At 44.1% G+C, this 20,138-nt stretch overlaps 1 protein-coding gene across 4 annotated transcripts in view; it reads left to right on the top strand.

Annotated features, from left to right (window-relative positions):
- Positions 1–20,138, top strand: part of DUSP16 (dual specificity phosphatase 16) — a 70,384-nt gene that overhangs the window by 31,296 nt on the left and 18,950 nt on the right. For all 4 annotated transcript variants that reach the window (XM_040966994.1, XM_040967003.1, XM_040967020.1 and 1 more), the window contains 2 exons: positions 9,948–10,536; positions 11,963–12,101. In XM_040966994.1, the coding sequence (XP_040822928.1) occupies positions 10,309–10,536; positions 11,963–12,101 (367 nt within the window). In that variant the 5' untranslated portion in view covers positions 9,948–10,308. The remainder of the gene's footprint in view (positions 1–9,947; positions 10,537–11,962; positions 12,102–20,138) is intronic.

Below are 20,138 nucleotides of genomic sequence, written 5' to 3'. Positions count from 1 at the left end.
GTTGGAAGCGAAGCATCCAGGACTTAAAATAGTGTTCATATGGGATGACATCACAGGTACCATTCGTATATGCCCCCTTATTTGCCCACGTTTTACATTATCCATTATACAAAATGCTTTTTTTTTTTTTTTTTTTGCTGTTTTTGTTCATTATGTGTGTCTCATTTCTGAGTTACAAACTGCTGGATAGCAAGAAGCATTATTGTCTGGTTAACTTGTAAACTGGCAAGAATCCATTTATAATCATGAATTTTAATGATTGTCATTGACTGCTGCATTTTTTTAGTGCCTGGCACATACTGGGTGCCCAATAGTTGACTGAAGGAGTTAACAAGAGTCTGGCAGATGGCCAAGAAAACCAGGATGTACAACTTCGTCCCCATCTGACCTCTGTCTGGCTCATCCTAGATCTCTTCCCCTATCTCCAGCTTCCCTTTATTATAAACATCCTAAAATATTTTTTCCTCAACTTTCAGATTAAGTCACCCCCTGGCCACATTTCCTGTTGCCCGGCAGCTCCTTCCAGGAATCCTTCCATTCCTGCTCCCTCCAGACAGTTTCTGAACCTAGACCCCACCCCTGTGTTCTCAGGCAGGGTGCCAAGAGAGCACATGATATGATGAAGGGTGAGTGAGCATGGGGCAGATGAGTTTTGGGGAGGCCAGGTACACTGGTGGCAGAGAGTAGGGGGGATGGGAGGTTTTGAGGAGGAGGGCTCAGGTGAACTGGGGGAGGGAGAAAGCTGAAACAGATGAGCAGGAGTGGGAAGCGACACTCGGAAGGAAGCTGTGGATGGTCCTTGAGCTAGTACCAAGAGCGAAAGCTTTTCACCAAGAACCCAGGCTGTAGTTAGTCTTCAGAGGATGCTGCTCTTCAGCCGCTGCCTGCAGGTCCTGAGATGTTAAGTAAATAGCCTGCACATCTGGTTGGGTGGCCACTTTGGTCAATGCTGTCTGTCATGACAGGTGGCTAGGTGTAACGGTGCTGTCTCCCCACCTAATGATGCTATGCTACGCTTGATCTTAGTCAAAAGGCCGGCGAGTGATCCGCTATTCAAGTCAGTGTAGCTTCATGCTGTTTTATGTTTGCTCTAGCTTCTTACAACATGTATCTTCAATTTTTGAATAAGGAAATATGGTCGAGACTTTAACAGGCAATTGAATGCGTAACATTTATTACCATCTTGATTTTCATGTTTTTTGTTCATTGAATGCATTTATCATATACCAGAACTCAGAATTTTTATCAGATTATGTTGCCTCACAGTATATGAGGTCAAGTTGCTGTAAATCACTAAAATTCAGATGGTAGAAGCCTGGGGTGTTCTTACTTGTTTCCACACTGCATGGCCTACTGTTTTTGCTTTTGATCAGTTTTGTTGTTGTTACGAATGCTTGCTTTTAGGGCTCTTCTGAAAAGCTGTGTTAGAATATATTGCTGCCTGCTCAGTTTAGTTGGATGATAGAAAATTCAGGTCTGTCTCTGGCTCATGGATCGCATAGTGACATCATTTTGTCCAAGAGGCTCCTGTGTTTTCTTCACCCATGCATTGGTTATTCACTGATGTGTTTTTCGACTCCATGGTGCTGTAAATTTTTTTGTTTTAACTTCATACCTGTGTTGACCTTGTTTTGTGGCTTCTCATTTAAGGGAATGTATAGTGATGGCGTCATAGAGACCATTACATTCAGATGTGAAAATACAATGCAATATGCATCCCTACTTCCAAATAAGAGATGGACTCCCAGTGAAACTGTTGGACATATCTAGACAGTGGGATGCTGGATTGTCTGATATTGTCTGTACCAGCAGTGTCAGGACACACTTAAATAGCAGACTGATGGACTCAGGACTACTTATGAAGGACTATACTGTTGTAATAATATGGGAAAAATAAGTCAGAGGTGGGAATTCGGGGGTGAGTGGGGAAATTCCTTGTACCATTAAAAAAAAAAAGTTAAAAAAAATTCAGGTCTGACTTGTAGTTTTATAAAGTAAACTCCAACCTGATTCTGTCCTTTCCATAAACTCTGAGAATCGGAACCTCAGCTCAGGCCCAACCAAATAAAGCTAAATCCCTTTTCTCACTGAACAATCCTTTTAAATGCCTCTTGGCCAGAGATTGCTTTTCATTTCCCTGAATTTGTAAAGAGAAATGCTTAAAGTGAAAGCATGGCGCTCAGCGCAGGAGCCCTCGTCCCCACTGGCTGCCACCTCTCAGAGTGGCACACTCGCAGCTGGCAGGTGTGTTTGTGGAGCCTCACTCCTTGCCCTGGCTGCTGCAAGCCTTGAGAAGGGCCTTGCAGGTGGGGGTTTTCGGTCAGTAGTGCCCACTGGCAGATGAAGTGCTGTTTCAGCAGAAAATAAGTCATGGGTAGGAGGGAAAGCTTTGTGTATAACCAGTGTCGGTATAACTAACTTGGAAGCCAGGGTGGTGGGAAGTTGAGAGAAAAGCGCTTCATCTGGAATGATGTTGAGTGTAGCTGTTAAGCTGCCCTTGGCATCACATATTTAAGTGACTGGTTCGAGTCCCAGTTCCTCCTCTTTTGATTCACTTCCTAATCATGGGTTTTCTGGCAGGCAACAGATTGATGACATAAATACTTGGGTTTGTGCATTTGGGAGAACCAGACTGCGTTACGGGCTCCTGGCTTCAACCCCTGTCCTAGTTTTGCTGTTGTGGGAGTAAACCAGTGTCTACCTTTCAAATAAAATGTGAAAGAAAGAGGAAAAATTAATAAAGAAAATAAAAATACCTAATCTGAGAAAAATAAAGACACTAAATGGAATCTTCTAAAAACAAGCATGACATGTGTGTGGTACCAGCTTAAACTGCCACCTTTGGTTCCGTCATCCCATATCAGAGTACCTGTTTGTTTCATGGCTGATTGTTCCTTTCTTCTTTATTTATTTAATTTTCTTTGTAAAGGTAGAATAGATTTGTAAAGAGAGAGAGACAGAGAAAAAGATCTTCAGTTTGCTGGTTCATTCCCCAAATGGCCACAGTGACAGGAGCTGAGGCCATACAAAGCCAGGAGCCAGGAGCTCTTCCAGGTCTCCCACACAGGTGCAGGGTCCCAAGGCTTTGGGCTGTCCTTGACTGCTTTCACAGACCGCAAGCAGGGAGCTGGATGGGAAGTGCAGCATCTGGGACATGAACTGAACTGTTGCCCATATGGGATCTGGATACTTGCTGCTTTTTTTCTGGTCCAGCTTCCTGCTCATGTGCCTGGTAAGGCAGTGAAAGGCGAACTAAACCTCACCCAATATGGGGGACATACATACAGGGATTTTATTGCTCTTGGCTATTTGTGCTGCCTTTCAAATTAAAAGTAAATAAATGAGTATTTATTTGTTTAAAGATGTATTTTCTTTGTTTGAAAGTCTAAGTTAGAGAGAAGGAATCCCAGACAGAGATCTTCCATCTGCTGGTTCATTTTCCAAATGGTTGCAACAGCTGGAGCTGAGCTGATCCAAAGCCAGGAGCCAGTAGCTTGTGTGGGTTCTCCAACATGGGTGTAAGGTCCCAAGGATTTGGACCATCTTTTGTTGCTTTCCCAGGTCACAAGCAGCATGGAGGTAGATAGGAATTGGAGCAGCTAGGACATGAACCAGCACCCACATAGAATGCCATATGGGAAGATAAGTATGTGCTGTGCCACCACACAGAGCCTCACAAATACATAAAGGTTTATTTATTTGCAAGGCCGAGTAACCAGGGAGAGACAATAAGATTAAAAAAAAGATTTATTTATTTTTATTGGAAAGTCAGATTTACAGAGAGAAGGAGATCTGCTGGTTCATTCCCCAAGTGGCCACAATGGCTATAGCTAAGCTGATCCAAAGCCAGGAGCTTCTTCTTGGTCTCCCATGTGGGTGCAGGGTTCCAAGGCTTTGGGCTGGCCTCTACTGCTTTCCCGGTCACAAGCAGGGAGTGAGAAGGGAAGTGGAGTAGCTGGGACATGAAACAGCACCCACATGGAATCCTGGTGTTTGCAAGGCTAGGACCTTAGCCAGTAGGCTATCACACTATCATGCCAGTCCCGAGAATGAGATCTTAACAGCCACGAATTCGTTCCTCAAAAGCTGGCAGCATCCAGGCAGGAGCCAGGCACTCTGTGCTGGCCTCCCACCTGGGTAGCAATAGCCCGTATCAGCCCTCCTCTGCTGCCCGCACAGGCACGTTTAACAGGAAGTTGAATCAGTGACAGAGCAGCTGAACAAGCCGTCTGACACAGGGTCGGGGTGCCAGGACTCCCGAGGTGGCTCAGTGCACACTGCACCCTATTGCAGCCCCAGGGCACTGATTTTAAGGGCTAGAAGGACTGAAGGAAATCAGATCACTTTTGTTCTTGGTTAACGACAGACTGGTTTTCATACAATTGAATTTTATAAATTTCTTTGAAATTTATTATTTGAGAGACTGAGAAACTGACAGTTTCTATCTTTATCGCTCCCCAAATGTCTGCTCGATTCAGAGCTTGTGGGAATAGAACTCTGCTGTCCACCTTCTCATTAAAATACCTTGGAACTTACAGCTCTCAAATATAATTAATTTAGGAGATAAATTTCATCTGTGATCTGCATTTTTGCAAATTGGATACCAAGTGAATTTTAATAAAATTACAGTAATTTATACTATAAAGTCATATTTCTATAGATATTAGAATCTAAAACATAAATTATATTGTAAGAATACATGTGAAGTTTAAAAATGATATATTAAAAGGGAAAATTTTTATTCAACTTACATTAATGTTAAATGTTACTATAAGTATGCACTATAAGTCATTTGCTGGAATGTAAAATACTTGAGATAACTAGATCTGATATTGGAGTGCCTGGTTCAAGTCCTCGCCCAAAGTGCATCTTGGGGGAGCAGAGGGTGGCTCAGGTGACAGGGTCTCTGTCTGCCACGTGCTTGGCTTCAACATGGCTCATCTTGAGAGGTTGTGGGCATTTGAAGAGTGAGCCAGCAGAGGGAAAATCTCACTCACTGTTTCTCTGTATCCCTGCCTTTAAAATAAAATGGAAATACATTAAAAAATTAAAGTACACTAGAAATGGTATCTCTGCGAGATGTTGGATCATTTGTCCCCTGCTCTGTGTAGTCATTTGTTATACTAAAACGTTGCCTTAGCCTATCTTTTATCTCTAGATAAATAAAATCTTTAAAAACCTATATTTTTGAGCATGGGTTACTTTGCTATTATTTGTTCAGGTCACTAGTCTTCAGTGTGATAAATAGTGCTTACAAGTGGGCTGGTGCCGTGGTACTGTGGGCAAAGTCACACTCTAGTTCTGGCATTCCATACGGGTGTCAGTTCAAGTCCTGGCTGTTCTACTTCCAGTTCAAGCTCTCTGCTAATGTGCTTCGGAAATCAGTGAAAGATGGCTCAAGTGCTTGTGCCCTTGCACTCATGTGAGAGGCCCAGGAGAGTGTCATGGCTCCTCACATAGGATTGGCTTGGCTCTATCTGGTGTGGCCATTTGGGGCAATCTCTCTATATACCTCTCTCAAATAAATAGATCTTTTTTTTTTTTTAAATATCCTTTTTAAAATTTATTTTTATTGGAAAGTCAGGTTAACAGAGAGAAGGAGATAGATCTTCCATCTACTGGTTCAAACCCCAGGTGACCTCAATGGCCAAAGCTGAGCTGAACCAAAGCCAGGAGCTTTTTCCGCATCTCCCACACGGGTGCAGGGTCCGAGGGTTTGGGCCATCCTGGACTGCTTTCCCAGGCCACAAACAGGCAGCTGGATGGGAAGTAGACCAGCAGGGACACGAACCAGCGCCCATGTGGGATCCAGGCATGTACAAGGCATTGAGCCACCTCACTGGGCCCTAAAAAGATAATTTTATGGAGGCATGTTGTTACATTGTAACTTTAAGTGAGAGTTGTTAAGGTACTGTCTTATTAGGACGTCATAAAATAATTTTCTTTATTTAAAGGGGAGAAAGGGAGTAGTCTCTTAAGGTTAAGTACTTCTACATAATTTGTTTAGATGTCCTTAAGTGCATACATGAAAGATCTCTGAAGGAGAGCTTGAGTCACTCTGCTGTTAAATTTAAAGTTTAATGGGAGCACTGTAAGTGGGAAAAAAACCCTGTAGATAAAACAGTATACAAACACTGACTGTAACCATTTGAACAGAGAAGAGAAGGAAAAGAAGATAGAATTTTAGGATTTTATTCTGCATGAACTTAAAAATATCTTGGGGCCTGTGACAATGGGCCAGTGACTAAATCCTCACCTTACATGTGCTGGGATCCTATATGGGTAGCAATTCCTGTCCCAGCTGCTCCACTTCTATCCAGCTCCCTAAAGTGTAAATATATTTATTAAAAATTGCAAAACTTTATCAAGTAAGTAGATATGCAAAGCTGGTCTGTGCTGAATTTTGTTATATGCATTTGACCATCTGAGTCAATCAGACAGTATCTGTTCCTTTTGACTTCTTATAGAAGTTTTGGGTAAAGTTAGCCTGTGGTTTTGTGAACAATAAAGCATTCTCTGGTTATCTCTTAAATCCTTCTTGCTGCAAAAGATTTTGAAAACCAAAGTGTCACAGACCTGTGGCTGATCTCAGGGTATTCACAGTCTTGCTTTGGCGTGAACAGGAAGTGGGGAGAATTCTTTTACAGTTTGAAGAGGTGGTTTTATCTCACACCCTCTAGCTGTACATAAAGGTGGTTACGCCCGTTTTTACCTTACCCTCCACTGCTCCTGGGCTCTGCCTCTCACATAACCCAACCAGGACTGTGGAAGATCAGACCATGGGCCTAAAGGGGTTCAGGAGGGCTCCAGCTGGCCTTGGTGGAACACTGCAAGGATGCAACCTGATCCTTGCCCCTTTGCTTCAGTTACATCCTCTCGGGACAGCGACTTTGGCCAGCTCTTCCCTTGATTAACGAGGCGTCTTTCTGTGCCTGGGCAAGAAAGACCCCTGCCCACTCTCGGGAACTGATGTTTTTAAACTTACAAGATCTGGCAGAAGGAAAACGAAGATGAGATTTTTCTAATTGAGCTTTTCCATGTTTGCCGTCCTATGCTTCCCTTTGTTCCCTGATCTGCTAACCCAGATCACTGCTTTGTCCCGTCCAGATTTTATCACCAACAGGAGCCAATCAGACTCCGTGACTCAGCGCCATTGTTGAAATTGGCTTGCTCTTGTTCTCACGTTTCCCCGTTTCTGCGCCGCTCGGGCACCCTTGTGGACAAGTCATGTCATTCTTTGCCAGTCTGGTTCCATCAGGGAAGACAAGGTGACCAGCATAGCAGCCCTGCGTGGCAGTCTGCTCGAGACCAGGACCTCACATTGCAGGGAACCTTGTCACTACGCAGCTAGGACTTGCTTCAATGCCTCGGTGCCAGTTCACCAGAAAGTTATTGGTTGACAAGCTAGGAAAGGTTGCCTGCTAAAGTTTCTTCAGTTGAAAATGCAGAGGACATTTGTACGTCAATGCCATAAAGTCAAGATAAATGTGATCATCACTAAAAGGAAATGTAATGACTACAGCAACATTAGGGATACAGTGAAGGCAAGAAATGGGTGCATCATACACTAAATATGCCAGATGTGTCAAATGTGGGGTGATGAGATGCCTTTTAATTCCCTGTGTGTCAGGCTGTGTGAGAAAGGTGGCGGCTGGACCTAAGAGACAGGGATCACTTCTGCTTTTGTCCTCTGAGAGATAGCCTATGGATTTCACATGTAGACCAGCTGGGTTTCTCACTGAAATGTTTGTTTTTTGCTCCTTTCTCTGTCTGGTAGTTACTTTTAGGATTTTTTTTTTTTTTAGATAGTCTTTAGAACAAACTTCATGAGGAGACAGAAGCCTTATTTATATTTTTGTAGATAAGGAGAAAGTATATTTTTCCAGGTAGTTCAGACAGATTGTATGAGGGAATTTATAAATTTTATGGAAAATGTAATTAAATGATATCTTTATTTTGGTATATGCAAAAATATTTGATATTCATGCAGAGTTTTTTGCATAGTTTTTTTATAATATGCATTGTGCCATGACCTTTAATTTCCTTCCTGTTCGTGGGTTTTAGGCTTTTTTTTTTTCACCAAAATAAACTTAGTTTTTTCTTTTTTTTAAGATTTATTTATTTTTATTGTAAAGTCAGATATACAGAGAGGAGGAAAGACAGAAGGGAAGATCTTCCGTCCGATGATTCACTCCCTAAGTGACCACAACGGCCGGTGCTGTGCCAGCCTGAAGCCAGGAGCCCAGATCCTCTTCTGGGTCTCCCATGTGGGTACAGGTTCCCAAGGCTTTGGGCCATCCTCGACTGCTTTCCCAGGTCACAGACAGGGAGCTGGATGGGAAGTGGGGCTGTCGGGATTAAAATTGCCACCCATATGGGATCCCGGGGCATTTAAAGTGAAGACTTTAGCTCCTAGGCCCTGGCACTGGGCCCAAAAACACCTTAGCTTTTAGTTTCATTTTCCCATAGACTTTTAAATTTTCTATCATTCTTTTAAATGTTGTTATTGTTTTCTGTTGATCTGAGAGAAACAGATGAGCCGACAGAGTTCCCTTGTGTTGGCTCACTCCCTAAGCCTGCGGTGGACAGAACCAGGCCAGGGTGCTGAGAACTCAGTCCTGGTCTCCCACAGGAAAGACAGAAGCTCAACTCTCTGAGCCAGCCCTGCTGCTAGAACCTGGTGTCAGGAGAGGGGCCAGGAACCCAACTCGGGCACTCCGTGTGCGACAGGCGTATCCTGACTGCCGTGTGAATTCCATGGAGTTCTCTCATGGCCGCTGTCATATTGTCATCCCTCGTCTGCGTGCTTCCATTTCTAATTTTTCAGTACACAGTTAGGAAATTGGACTGGAGGATGTTCGGAAAGTGTATCATTCTGACTTGAAATCAGTGAACCAAATGTTTATTTAGACTCATAAGCTGTTTTTGGAATGGGGAAGGTCTTACTGTGCTAAGGTCAGCATCTTGTGGGCACTCAAGAGCTTCAGCAGCAGGCGGAGTGAATGCTCACAGGAGATACACAGCGTATGTAGGATGGAAGCAGAGGCAGACCAGGGAAAATGAGAATCAGAGACGGTTGAAGGTCAGGGTGAATTCCAAGCAATGGGCACAAAACTCCAAGTGGTTCTAACTTAGCGAACGGTTGATGATAGGGTTTTGGTGAAGATCTGGGAAGATCTAGATCCCGCCTGAGAACCTCTGCATGTTAGGGGTAAAGCTGAGTGTCATTGCTTGTCTGAGGAATGAGGCCCAAGAGGTTGACCTTGAGGGGTCAGGAAACTGAGGGTGGGGAGGTGGTCCTGGGAGGAGAGAGCCAGAGCTGCAGCCGCGAGCCTGCTGCGGGTGGGCGCGAGGACTTACCGAGGACACGCCGCGCTGCCAGCACACAGCCCAGCGGGCCCTGTGACAAGCACAGTGCCATCTCTGCACCCTGTCTCCCTTAGCCTGTGCTGAAGTTGACAGCCCTGTCGGCTCGCCTGCCTCTCCCAGGGCCAGCGGCTGACTGTGGTGCTGGTGTGTGCACATGCTCACTGCTGGTTGCAGCTCCATGAGGATTGCTCACCTGGACTGTTGCTTTTTGAGGGGCTGTTTTCAATAAAAAAGAAAACCAGATGAAAGAAAATCATTTGTCATAATTTTCTAAGCAGTTCTTCATGGCTCTTGATTTCACATTAGTGAATCTTCGCTCTGGATGATCGTAGTTCATGAATACATCTTGTTTTCTTTGACTTTTTACATGTTGAGGTAAAATGGCATGGTCACCACTACATTTTTCTGAAGCCATCCCCATTTATGCTTTCTATTTGTTGTTGAAATGCAACAATGCATCAAGGATGGAATGAGATTGATGGAGTAAACATTGTGAACTGTACACAGTTGAATCGGAAGCTCTTTTCTGCCTGTTTTTGACCCCGTGTTTTGTTTTCTGTCTTTCCCTTTTCATGCAGGCCTTTCAGTCCAGGGTAAAGCCGTTGGAGCAAGCCAGCAAAGGTAGAGAATGATGTAATGTCCTGGCAAGCCCAAAGCCTCTTTTGTTGTGGAGTGGTTATTGCAGTCATCTCTATGAACCAAGTGTGAGGGGCTGCTTTGTGGAAGGCAGTCCTGGGCAAGAGCTCATCAAGCTAAAGAGAAAGAGACATTTACTTGGAGGGCTGTTGCCGAAAATGGATTTAACTCTCCTTTTGCCGCTCACCAGTAAGCTGACCTCACACATCTTGAGTACAATGGAGCGGCTCAGCCTTTGAGCACGCCACCATTACATCATTGTGGCAAATTAAAGACGGAGGTGGAAAAAGAGGACTCATTGTCATGGCCCATGAGATGATTAGAACTCAAATTCTTACTGATAAGCTGGTGGCTCTCCTGGAAAGTGGAACGGAAAAAGTGCTGCTAATTGATAGCCGGCCATTCGTGGAGTACAATACATCCCACATTTTGGAAGCCATTAATATCAACTGCTCCAAGCTTATGAAGCGAAGATTGCAACAGGACAAAGTGCTGATTACGGAACTCATCCAGCACTCTGCAAAACATAAGGTGAATACCTCCTGGTTCGCCTTTTTGAAAAATGTAGGGAATTAGAGGCCTTGTTTTCAAGCAGAGAAAGTAAATTGGCATCACTTTTGAGATGCTAATTTATTAATCAAATTAACACTCAAATATTTGTATGCTATAAAGAAGGATTAACTCTAATTTGGAAAATGTGGTTTTCCTTTTAATATCTTGCTGAAACTGTTTTAACACTTAGACATTATTTTGTATTATTTATGTATTTCCTGAAACAAATGCCATTCTTTTCAAGTACTGGGAAAGAAAGTATAAATTTCTTGTTATGGTTGCTTTCTTATGTGGTAATAAAAGCTTATATGTGTGTGGGTGATGCTGGAAATATTAGGTTCAAGACAAGTCACTGATGCTAAAATATCTTGGGGGGGTGGTAGAGAAGGCAGTTTTTTTCCTTCAGAAATAAAAATGAACTTATGTTTTAATTTTGATAATCTCTCTTTTGCCATGTAGAATTACTGTTTAAAAAATTTCACTAGGTCAACTATTATGGTTTTGTGTGTGTATAATCTGTTTCTATGAATTTTACACCTTTATAGTGTCAAGAATTTAACACCAGGGAGTTTTGACCACATCTCCACCAAAATAGCTTTAAATTTGCCTTTTTTTTTTTTTTTTATTTATTTCTTATTGGAAAAGGCAGATATAGAGAGGGGTACAGAAACAACAATCTTCGGTCTGCTAGTTCACTCTGCAAGTGATCGCAATGGCCAGAGCTGAGTCAATCTGAAGCCAGAAGCCTCCTCCTCCGAGGCTCCCACATGGCTGCAGGGTCCCAAGGGACCTGGGATCCTGGCATGGCAGGCGAGGACTTTAGCCACTAGGCTACAACCCTGTGCCTCCAATTTTGCCTTTTAAAAGTTGATCTGGAGCCTAGCGCCGTGGCCTAGCAGCTAATGTCCTCCCCTTGAGGGTGCCGGGATCCCATATGGGCACTGGTTCCCTGCTTCCACTTCCATCCAGCTCCCTGCTTGTGGCCTGGGAAAGCAGTCGAGGACGGCCCAAAGCCTTGGGACCCTGCACCCGCATGGGAGACCCAAAAGAGCTTCTGCCTCCTGGTTTTGGATCAGCTCAACTCTGGCCCTTGTGACAACTTGGGGAGTGAATCATCGGACAAAGGAATTTCTCTCTGTGTTTCCTCCTCTCTGTATATGTCTGACTTTGCAATAAAAATAAATCTTAAAAAAAATGTTGGTTTGTACAAGCATTTAACCTATTTGCCCGTGTAGTATGTTTATACAGGGAATTGACCACATCTCATTTTACTCAGATTATCAGTTGAAAACAAGAAGTGATTATTTGTTTAAATCCTAGTAAAATATAAGAGACTCTTGGACCAGTGGCTTATGAAGTTACTTTTTCATCATGTTTCCTAACAAGCTTCATGCGTGTGTTTCAGGTTGACATTGACTGCAGTCAGAAGGTGGTGGTGTATGATCAGAGCTCCCAAGACGTTGACTCCCTGTCCTCAGACTGCTTCCTCACTGTACTTCTGGGCAAACTGAGGAAGACCTTCAGCTCTGTGCACCTGCTTGCAGGTGAGGCTTGGGATGCGGCTGGAAGGATTTGGAAGCTCATTGAATTGCATGAATAGACAGTACTTCACAATGAGCTCAAAGGGCAAGAGATCAATACAGATTTGACATGTGAAGTAACTGAGTCATGGCTTTTGGTTGACGTAATTGTTGCATTTAATTTGAGTGTTACTGTTCTTCCATACTGGTCGGCATGGTTTTGTACTGAGCTTACAGCTTTCTTCATTTGGGGTTTTTGAGAAGTGTCACACAGGTCCTTGAGGCCTAGTGAGAGCTGAGTCAGTTGCTTTTGTCCAAGGGTTTTTCCATTCCTCTGTGGTCAGCACCAGATGACCTGTGTCTCAGCTCCTGCTTAGAGCCCAAAGCACTAAGTGTCACTTCCAGTGTCAGACTCATGACATGTTGGTAGGAGAGGTGGACTTCAAAGACACCTTTTCTGGGCGTCATGAGCAATCCCATCGGGAGAGAACAAGTGTAGGGTGTCGAGTCTAATGTTCAGGTCTATGTAAGAGTGTATTTATTGGCATATTTTAGTTTGTTTTTACAATGAAGTAAAAACTCTGAGGTGATAAATGCTAAGCAACCGTAAGGGTCAGGTACTGTGTGTCTTCCCTGGGAAGGGCGTGGCAGAGTTCTGTCTCAGAGAATTCCATGGCTGATTGTCCATATTTGTCTTCTCTGTTTTGGATACCTTGCTGAAAATTCTTCCACTTGTCCTGGCTCACAGAGCCCGGAATAGAGATTCAGGAAGCACAGTAACGGTGACAGTTGCTGTGAGGTGGGCTGTCGCAGTGATAGGCAGAGGAGTACTGCAGTGTCTGATCTAATAAAACATAGATGTTTGGTTGTAAGGGGGATGGGGCACAGTGTACTTGTTGTTAGCAGTCTGAGTGCACTAAAAAAATTGTGACAATTGAGATGAAAAGATCAGTTTATTTGGGTGTAAGAAGTTTTTGAAAATCACCTGTAGTTTTTTTTTTTCATAATTCACATTTTCCATAAACCTTTATGAAGACCATGTGCATAAACATTGCTGTTTTAAGCAAATAGTTTACACTGTGCGGGTTCAGGTAACATTTCCACTTCTCTGGTTCTTTCTCACAGCCTGCCTTCAGTTCTCGAAGGACAAGGGTAGTTTCTAGTCTCCCTGGGCAGATCTTTAGCTACAGCTTTTGTTTAAGCTGTGATTCTGTCTGATTACCCTGTGCTGTGCTTAGTGAAACCAGCTACTGTTCCTGACTATGTTTCCAGAATCCCATGACAGTGTTACGATACTAACTTTGCCATCTGATGATAGTGTAAGGGTATTAAGATGTAACAATAGAATCCCAGGAAATGATTTTTTTCTGACTTGGGCGGCTCCTTTTGTGTTAGCCTCTGTGAGGTACTTTGCCTTGGAGTCGTGTAAATGGGCTTCGGGGGTTTTCTGGAAGAAGCTGTATGCCAAGGTATGCTTTGTGACGAAGTGGGGACGGCCCTTCGGAGGCATGAGCTTGGGCTGAGCTGGTAGCGCAGGTGCTTCAGCCACATGTGGACCTTTCCTCCTTTACCAAGGAGCATTCTTTGTCCCCCGGGAAGGTTCTTATGGGTCATTTGTAGCTTGGGAGGGGCACTCCCTGGGCAATAAGGAAGAAGACGTTGTGATCGGCCAGATGAAGCATATGGCCTGTGTCAGGACGTACTGAGTCAGAACATCTGGCCATCTCTATTTCGTTCAGGAACTGTTTCACAGCACCGCCAGGAGCCTGTTGGGGTAGCACCAAGAACCACGTTGCGTGTGTTGCTCGCAGTCATTTCAGTGACACTTCCAGAATCCTTCATTTCTTTTCAGTTAGCAGATGATTTCAGGCACTGACTTGCCTTGGTTAGGAGCGTCTGAGCAGCCTGAGCTCTCAGACACCTGAAAGAAGATTCTGGTGAAACCATCCCAACCATCTGAAAGTCTGGCCAGTTGGGAATTCTGTTAGTCAGTGTGCTCCTCAGGATATTTAGAAAACTCCACTAAGTGGGGAAGGCTGTTGGGGAATGTATGGCCACTGATTCTTGGAAACCTTATTGCCAGGTCTGGCTGCTCAGAGGATGTGCTAGGGAAGTAAGAGGCCATGCTATCAATAAGATTTTATCAAATGTTTTGCTTGGGAGATAAGACTGACAATAGAAAAGTATACTGATTTCTCTCAAGGGGTGATTATAAATTACCCCGTCAGGAGAGATGATTTTCATGACCAGATCCCCTCGGGGCTTCCAACAGTTAGATTCTTGTTAGCCTCATATGGAAATGAGAATAGACTGTGGTTTCCTGGAGTAATTAGGACCTCCAATCACCTTGATAAAGGAAGCACTCATCAGATACGCAAGGTGATTTTTGTATGTATAGAAGTGTGAAGTGTGGAATGCATTCTGCTCCTTCTATCCAAGCTACCTTTGCCATAGAGCAACTTCCCAAGAAATGACCATGCATATTCATGAGTTCTCTAAATATGAGGAGACTCAGGGTTACCCTGATGATGGGGTTAAGTGAACCTAAAAAAGGGGACGGTGGGCTCTTCTAGAGTTTAGTAAGCGTAGTCCGTTTTTTGTTTTAAATTTATCCATTTTTCTTGGAAAGGCAGACTTACAGAGAGAAGGAGAAACAGAAAGATCTTCTGTTTACCTTTTCATTCCCCAGATGGCCACAACGGCCAGAGCTGAGCTGATCTAACGCCAGAGCCTCTTCCTGGTCTCCCACGTGGGTGCAGGGTCCCAAGGCTTTGGGCAGGGAGCTGGGGGCAGGGAGCTGGAAGGGAAGCGGGGCTCTGGGATTAGAACCAGCACCCAGATGGGATCCCGGCCTGGGAGGAGAGCACTTGAGGCAGTGGGCCACTGTAGCAGGCCCAGCAAGCCGTGTCCTGGATGTGGCACAGCCTTGTCTCTGTGTCCCCTGGCACTTCTGATGTCTTCAGTGAACACTCAATACACAAATCAACTTTAATGCAAGTTTTATATCATTTACATTTCATAATTTATTAATTTAGAATTTTAGTATTCATATTAAATAGAGAAACCTGAAAGAGTAAATGAAACTTTTTTTGGAAAATAAATGAATTGTAAAGGGAATTGATTCATATTACATGAGAGAAGTATCTAATATGAAAATGTTTTTTTTTATCTGTTTTAAGTAGATTTAATGTGAATTAAAAATACTGTGGCAATTAATGCTAATTTTGTGATTTCTAGATACTTAAATGTGATGAGTTAATAGATTTAGACATTTAGCTCCACTTGAGGGAAGATCCAAGCCCTGAATCTATGTGAAACAGTTTTATTTTTGTAATTTAAAAATTGTAGAGGGGCTGACATTGAAATTCATTAAAAAATGTTGGTTAAAAAGGGTATTAGTATGAATCAAGAAAACTAATGTATGTCATAGTGATTACAGTTAGTAATGTATGCTTAAAATATACTAGGAGCTATGTGAAGTATAATAATTTCACTGTTTAACATAGAGCAAATCATCACATTATATATCATATAGTTTTTATTTGTCAGCCACACTTTGGTAAATCTGGGAAGAGGGGACTGGTGCTGTTTCACCTACTGGTTGCCTTATTGTTGAACATGCTGGAGCTACAGTTTGCCCGAGGTTATCCAAATTGGATGATATTTCTCCACTTGCTACCTGCCAGTGTGGTCAGCCAGCTGCCAGTGGCCAGAACATACTGCCTGAATTTGTGTCCTTGGAAAAAACGGACTAGAAAACAGTCTCTTGGTTCCTCATCCTGATATCTGGTACAAGCCAGGCAAAAGCACCAGGATGGCAAAGGAGTCCTTAGTCTTCCCTTGTGCCAGTCATGTCATCTGTGTGCCCTGGGGAAGTGCCCGTACCAGGCATCCTGTTCACCAGCTCTACCCTGTCAGTCTCTCAGGTGATGGAGACTTCTGGACTGTGCCCTGGGTCTGGCAGTGGGATGGAAACGCCACGACTTGCCTGTACCTTGAGAACTTGCTGGCTAACTGGGAAAACACTCCTAGAGTGTATGAATTAAAGAAGCACATGGTCATGTGCTAACGGTGTAATACCATTTTCAGGATGAGTTGGTGTAGTCTGCAAAGAAATTTTAATTGAGCCTTGAAAGATACGTCAAGTTTCAGTGGGGAGGGCCCTCAGTGTTCTGAGAAAGGAGAAAAAAAACCCACATGATTTAGAAAGCCAGGAATGAACATAGATTTAGAGGGCAATTAGTAGACATTTTGGTGAGAAGTAGGAATGTGAATTAAGAGAAAATGAGATTGTTATACATGTTCTTGAAAGCAGAAGGAAGAGGTTGTGTTTTGAAATGGTGGCTGTTGTGAGTGGAGAATAATATGAACTTCGTGAAAATGATTTTTTAAAAATAAACTGGCATGTGATTTGTTAGAAAAATGCCTTTCATACAGTATGAAATATTTGTATGAGAAATATTTCTGCTTGTATTCCTGGTATCCATCCATTTGCAGGGCGAGAGCGAGGTTGTCCTGGGCTTGAGCTGTGTCGGTAGATTAAGCTCTGATGACTCTGCCTTTGTAAATGAAAGCCTCACGTCCTCTCTCCTTACTGCGAACTGTCTTTAATGCTTTGGGAGTTTAAAACAACAACAACAATGCTGCTAAGTTGTTGTGCAGTGTTACTTTTGCTTATTATGCAAATATTTTCATTTTAAGTAAATCACTGATTTATAACTATCAGAGAGAAGAGAGACTAGATGGAATTACTTAGTTGAGTTGCTATATGTGTCTTACATGTTGCCCCCCACCATGGTGGTTTCATATTGGTTTTTATAGAGCGTGGTATTTATGATTGGAATTGTGAAGGGGGGGATGGCTTTTAAAAGAAATATTTTTTTCTTGGCTGAACTAGAACAAATTAATAGTTGTCATGAACACCTTTAAAGTTACAGCACATTTTTTCTCTGTCCCAAGTAATACATATGTTTTTAATTCTTCTGGATGGGTTTGTGGAAGAGTAACAGAAGGCTGGATCCCAGCAGGATCGTCTGTGTCGTCAGCCAGCCAGGGTGTGTCGGGGAGACTGAGCGGAGACTGAGCCGTGTCTGGTGCTCGCCCTCTGTCGCCGCTGATGCTCCAGGCCGGAGGTGTCTCTGCGTGTGTCTTCCTTGCTCACACAGAGGGTTCCAGAGTAGACAGAGTGGACACAACCATTCTTAGATGCTGGTCTGTGTTGGGGACCCACAATGTACATGACTACAGTTTTCTGTTTCCAAAGTGATGAGCATCATCAAATTGAGGCTTAGGAGAAATTTTTTAAGATTGGACAGGAAATCAAATTGTTGAACACCTTTTACTTTCAAGAAGCTACGGACTTGTCAGTGATTTTTTTTTCCGCAACCAACAATGGAGGGTTAGGAAGTGATGCTCCTGTCGCGGACGCCGACAGGGAGTTCACAGGAGAGAGGAGGGCAGAGGGCAAGGGCAGGTGCCGCCTTCCCTGCATTCCACCAGCCGCCCGGGATGCAGCTCACACAGATGAATAGTGCCTTTCTTCTCATGCCTGTCTTGTTAGTGCAAGAACTCAAAGGAAGAGGGATACTTTAGATATATTTCGAAACCAAGTTCCTGGTGAGGCCAGAGTTTGTAAAGGGTTCAGGGGAATCCAGCAGTTCCTCATCTGTTACTAATGAAACTGGAGTCACTGGAGTACAACAGTGAATGAAAGGTCAGCGAGTGGAAAAAATTGTCAATGGAGGAGGATGTCGGCCGACTAGAACACTGTCGCGGACAAAGAGCAGGAAGGTGTACTCCCCGAGCTGGTGTTCCCGCGCGACGGCAAGCCCTGGTTCGCCACACGTCAAGCCAGACAGAGCGCTGCACGAATGCTCTGGCTTCAGTGAAACCTTTTCAATGTCTCCCATCACTCAGCTATCTTGTTATGGTAGTTGAATAGATTTGTAAGCAAGAGCTTTCTTGTTACGTTGTGTTCTGTGGTGTATTGTTTTGTTTAGCTTTGTTCATTTTGTTTTGAGACTGAACAATGGTTTCTTTCTCCCATTCTCTTCTCTATCTTGAAATTTTCTGAAGCCACGCTGAACTTTTAGGGTCCGATAAAGTTAAGTGATCTAGAAGCCTGGCAGGAGTCAGTGATAAAACTGAGCCTCAGACTGTCCGACCGACTCGATTTGTGGCTGTGACAGATCTGTCCTCCCCCTCCTCCCCCCAGCCTCTGCCACCCAGGACAGTGCCAAGGGGGATGTCCTGGAAGCCACGGCACACTGTGTGTCGCTGCCAGTTTGAAAATTTTTTATTTTTGGAAAGGCAGATTTAGAGAAAAGGAGGGACAGAGAGAAAGATCTTCCATCCGCTGGTTCACTCCCCAAATGGCTGCAACCACCTGAGCTGAGCCAATCCAAAGCCAGGAGGTTTCTTCTGGGTCTCCCACATGGGTGCAGGGTCCCAAGGCTTTGGGTTATCCTCAGTTGCTTTCAAATAGGGCACAAGCAGGGAGCTGGATGGGAAGTTGAGCAGCTGGGACAGGAACCATGTCCTGTGACCATGTGGAATCCTGGACACTTGCAAGGTAGAGGATTAGCCAACTGAGCTGTCACTGCAGGTCCCATTGGAAGTAGTCAGCAGTTAGGCCTGGGCAGGTTGGTGTCAGAAGCCTTGAAGAGTCACCGGAGGCTGTCTGCATCCCACGTGAAGACAGGATGAAGGCTTTCCCTATGGAGTTGTCCTGGAGCTCTAACCCTGGAATAGGATACCCCTTCTGTTTGTTATTTGTTTGTTGTTTGGTACAGTTTCATAGGCTCAGAGATTTCCCCTCTCTTCTCCCCAATTCCCTGCTCTCCATTTAGTCTGCAAACTTTGATTACCAACAAACCAGTGACATTTCAGCTGGTTTACCTATAAACTTGGTAACTAGTTTCATGTGGAGTGTGGTTTTGGATCATGCCAGATCCCCTTCCCTTTTTCTTCCCTGTCAAAGCTTTGCAGTCCTACAGCCTTGAGGAAGCAAGTTGCTTCCACCTGATGAGGAGAGGGCCAGTGGCCATTTCTGTCCTGGTACTAAGGGGCAGGTCACAGCTGGTGAGGCCAGGGTCCCATAGATAAAAGCAAGGCTGTCAGTGCATCCGCGGACAGTGGAAGTTCACTGTAAGGTGTGGAGCACACGTGGTTTTCTCCCTGGCCCAGCCTTCTGGGGCTCGGCGATGTCACCAGGGAGTGGGAGCAGCGGTGGTACTACGTCACAGGGCCGCTGGGCAGGTAAATGAGTACTTGTGAACCCTGTAAAGCAGTACCTGTCGTGGTTCATCCGTCCTGTAATCACTTACACGATAGCTCAATTCTAAGTGAGGTTGTTTTTAAAAGTAAAAGGAGGGCCTGACGCGAAAGCGTAATGGTTAAAGTCCTCGCCTTGAACGCACTGGGATCCCATATGGGCTCCAGTTCTAATCCTGGTGGCCCTGCTTTCCATCCAGCTCCCTGCTTGTGGCCTGGGAAAGCAGTTGAGGACGGCCCAAAGCCTTGGGACCTTGCACCCGCTTGGGAGACCTGGAAGAGCTCCTGGCTCCTGGGTTCAGATTGGCTCAGCTCCTGCCATTGCAGCTGGGGAGTGAACCATCGGATGGAAGATCTTCCTCTCTGTCACCCCTCCTCTCTGTATATCTGACTTTCCAGCAAAAAATAAATAAATCTTAAAAAAAAAAAAAAGTAAAAGCTTCAGGTGGAGCTTCCTTGGGTTCTCTGGTTTCTCTCTCTGTACATTACTAGAGCGTTGTTTTATGGAATTGAAATGGCAGATGAGCATGAGTAGTATTGGAGTCAGAAAAGAAAAATGTGAAAAAAGTTCTTTAGAGAAATACCAGAATCATAATCTTACAGATGTTAAAATTTTTTTAAAGATTTATTTTTATTATTATTATTTTTTATTGGAAAGGCAGATATACAGAGAGGAGAGACAGAGAGGAAGATCTTCCGTCCGATGATTCACTCCCCAAGTGAGCGCAGTGGTCAATGCTATGCCGATCCGAAGCCGGGAGCCTCTTCCGGGTCTCCCACGCGGGTGCA

The sequence above is a fragment of the Ochotona curzoniae genome, unplaced genomic scaffold (assembly GCF_017591425.1).
Source record: "Ochotona curzoniae isolate NIBS_2020 unplaced genomic scaffold, NIBS_Ocur_1.0 contig_1482, whole genome shotgun sequence".
Classification (NCBI taxonomy): domain Eukaryota; kingdom Metazoa; phylum Chordata; class Mammalia; order Lagomorpha; family Ochotonidae; genus Ochotona; species Ochotona curzoniae.
This window is presented reverse-complemented; position numbering and strand designations above follow the sequence as displayed.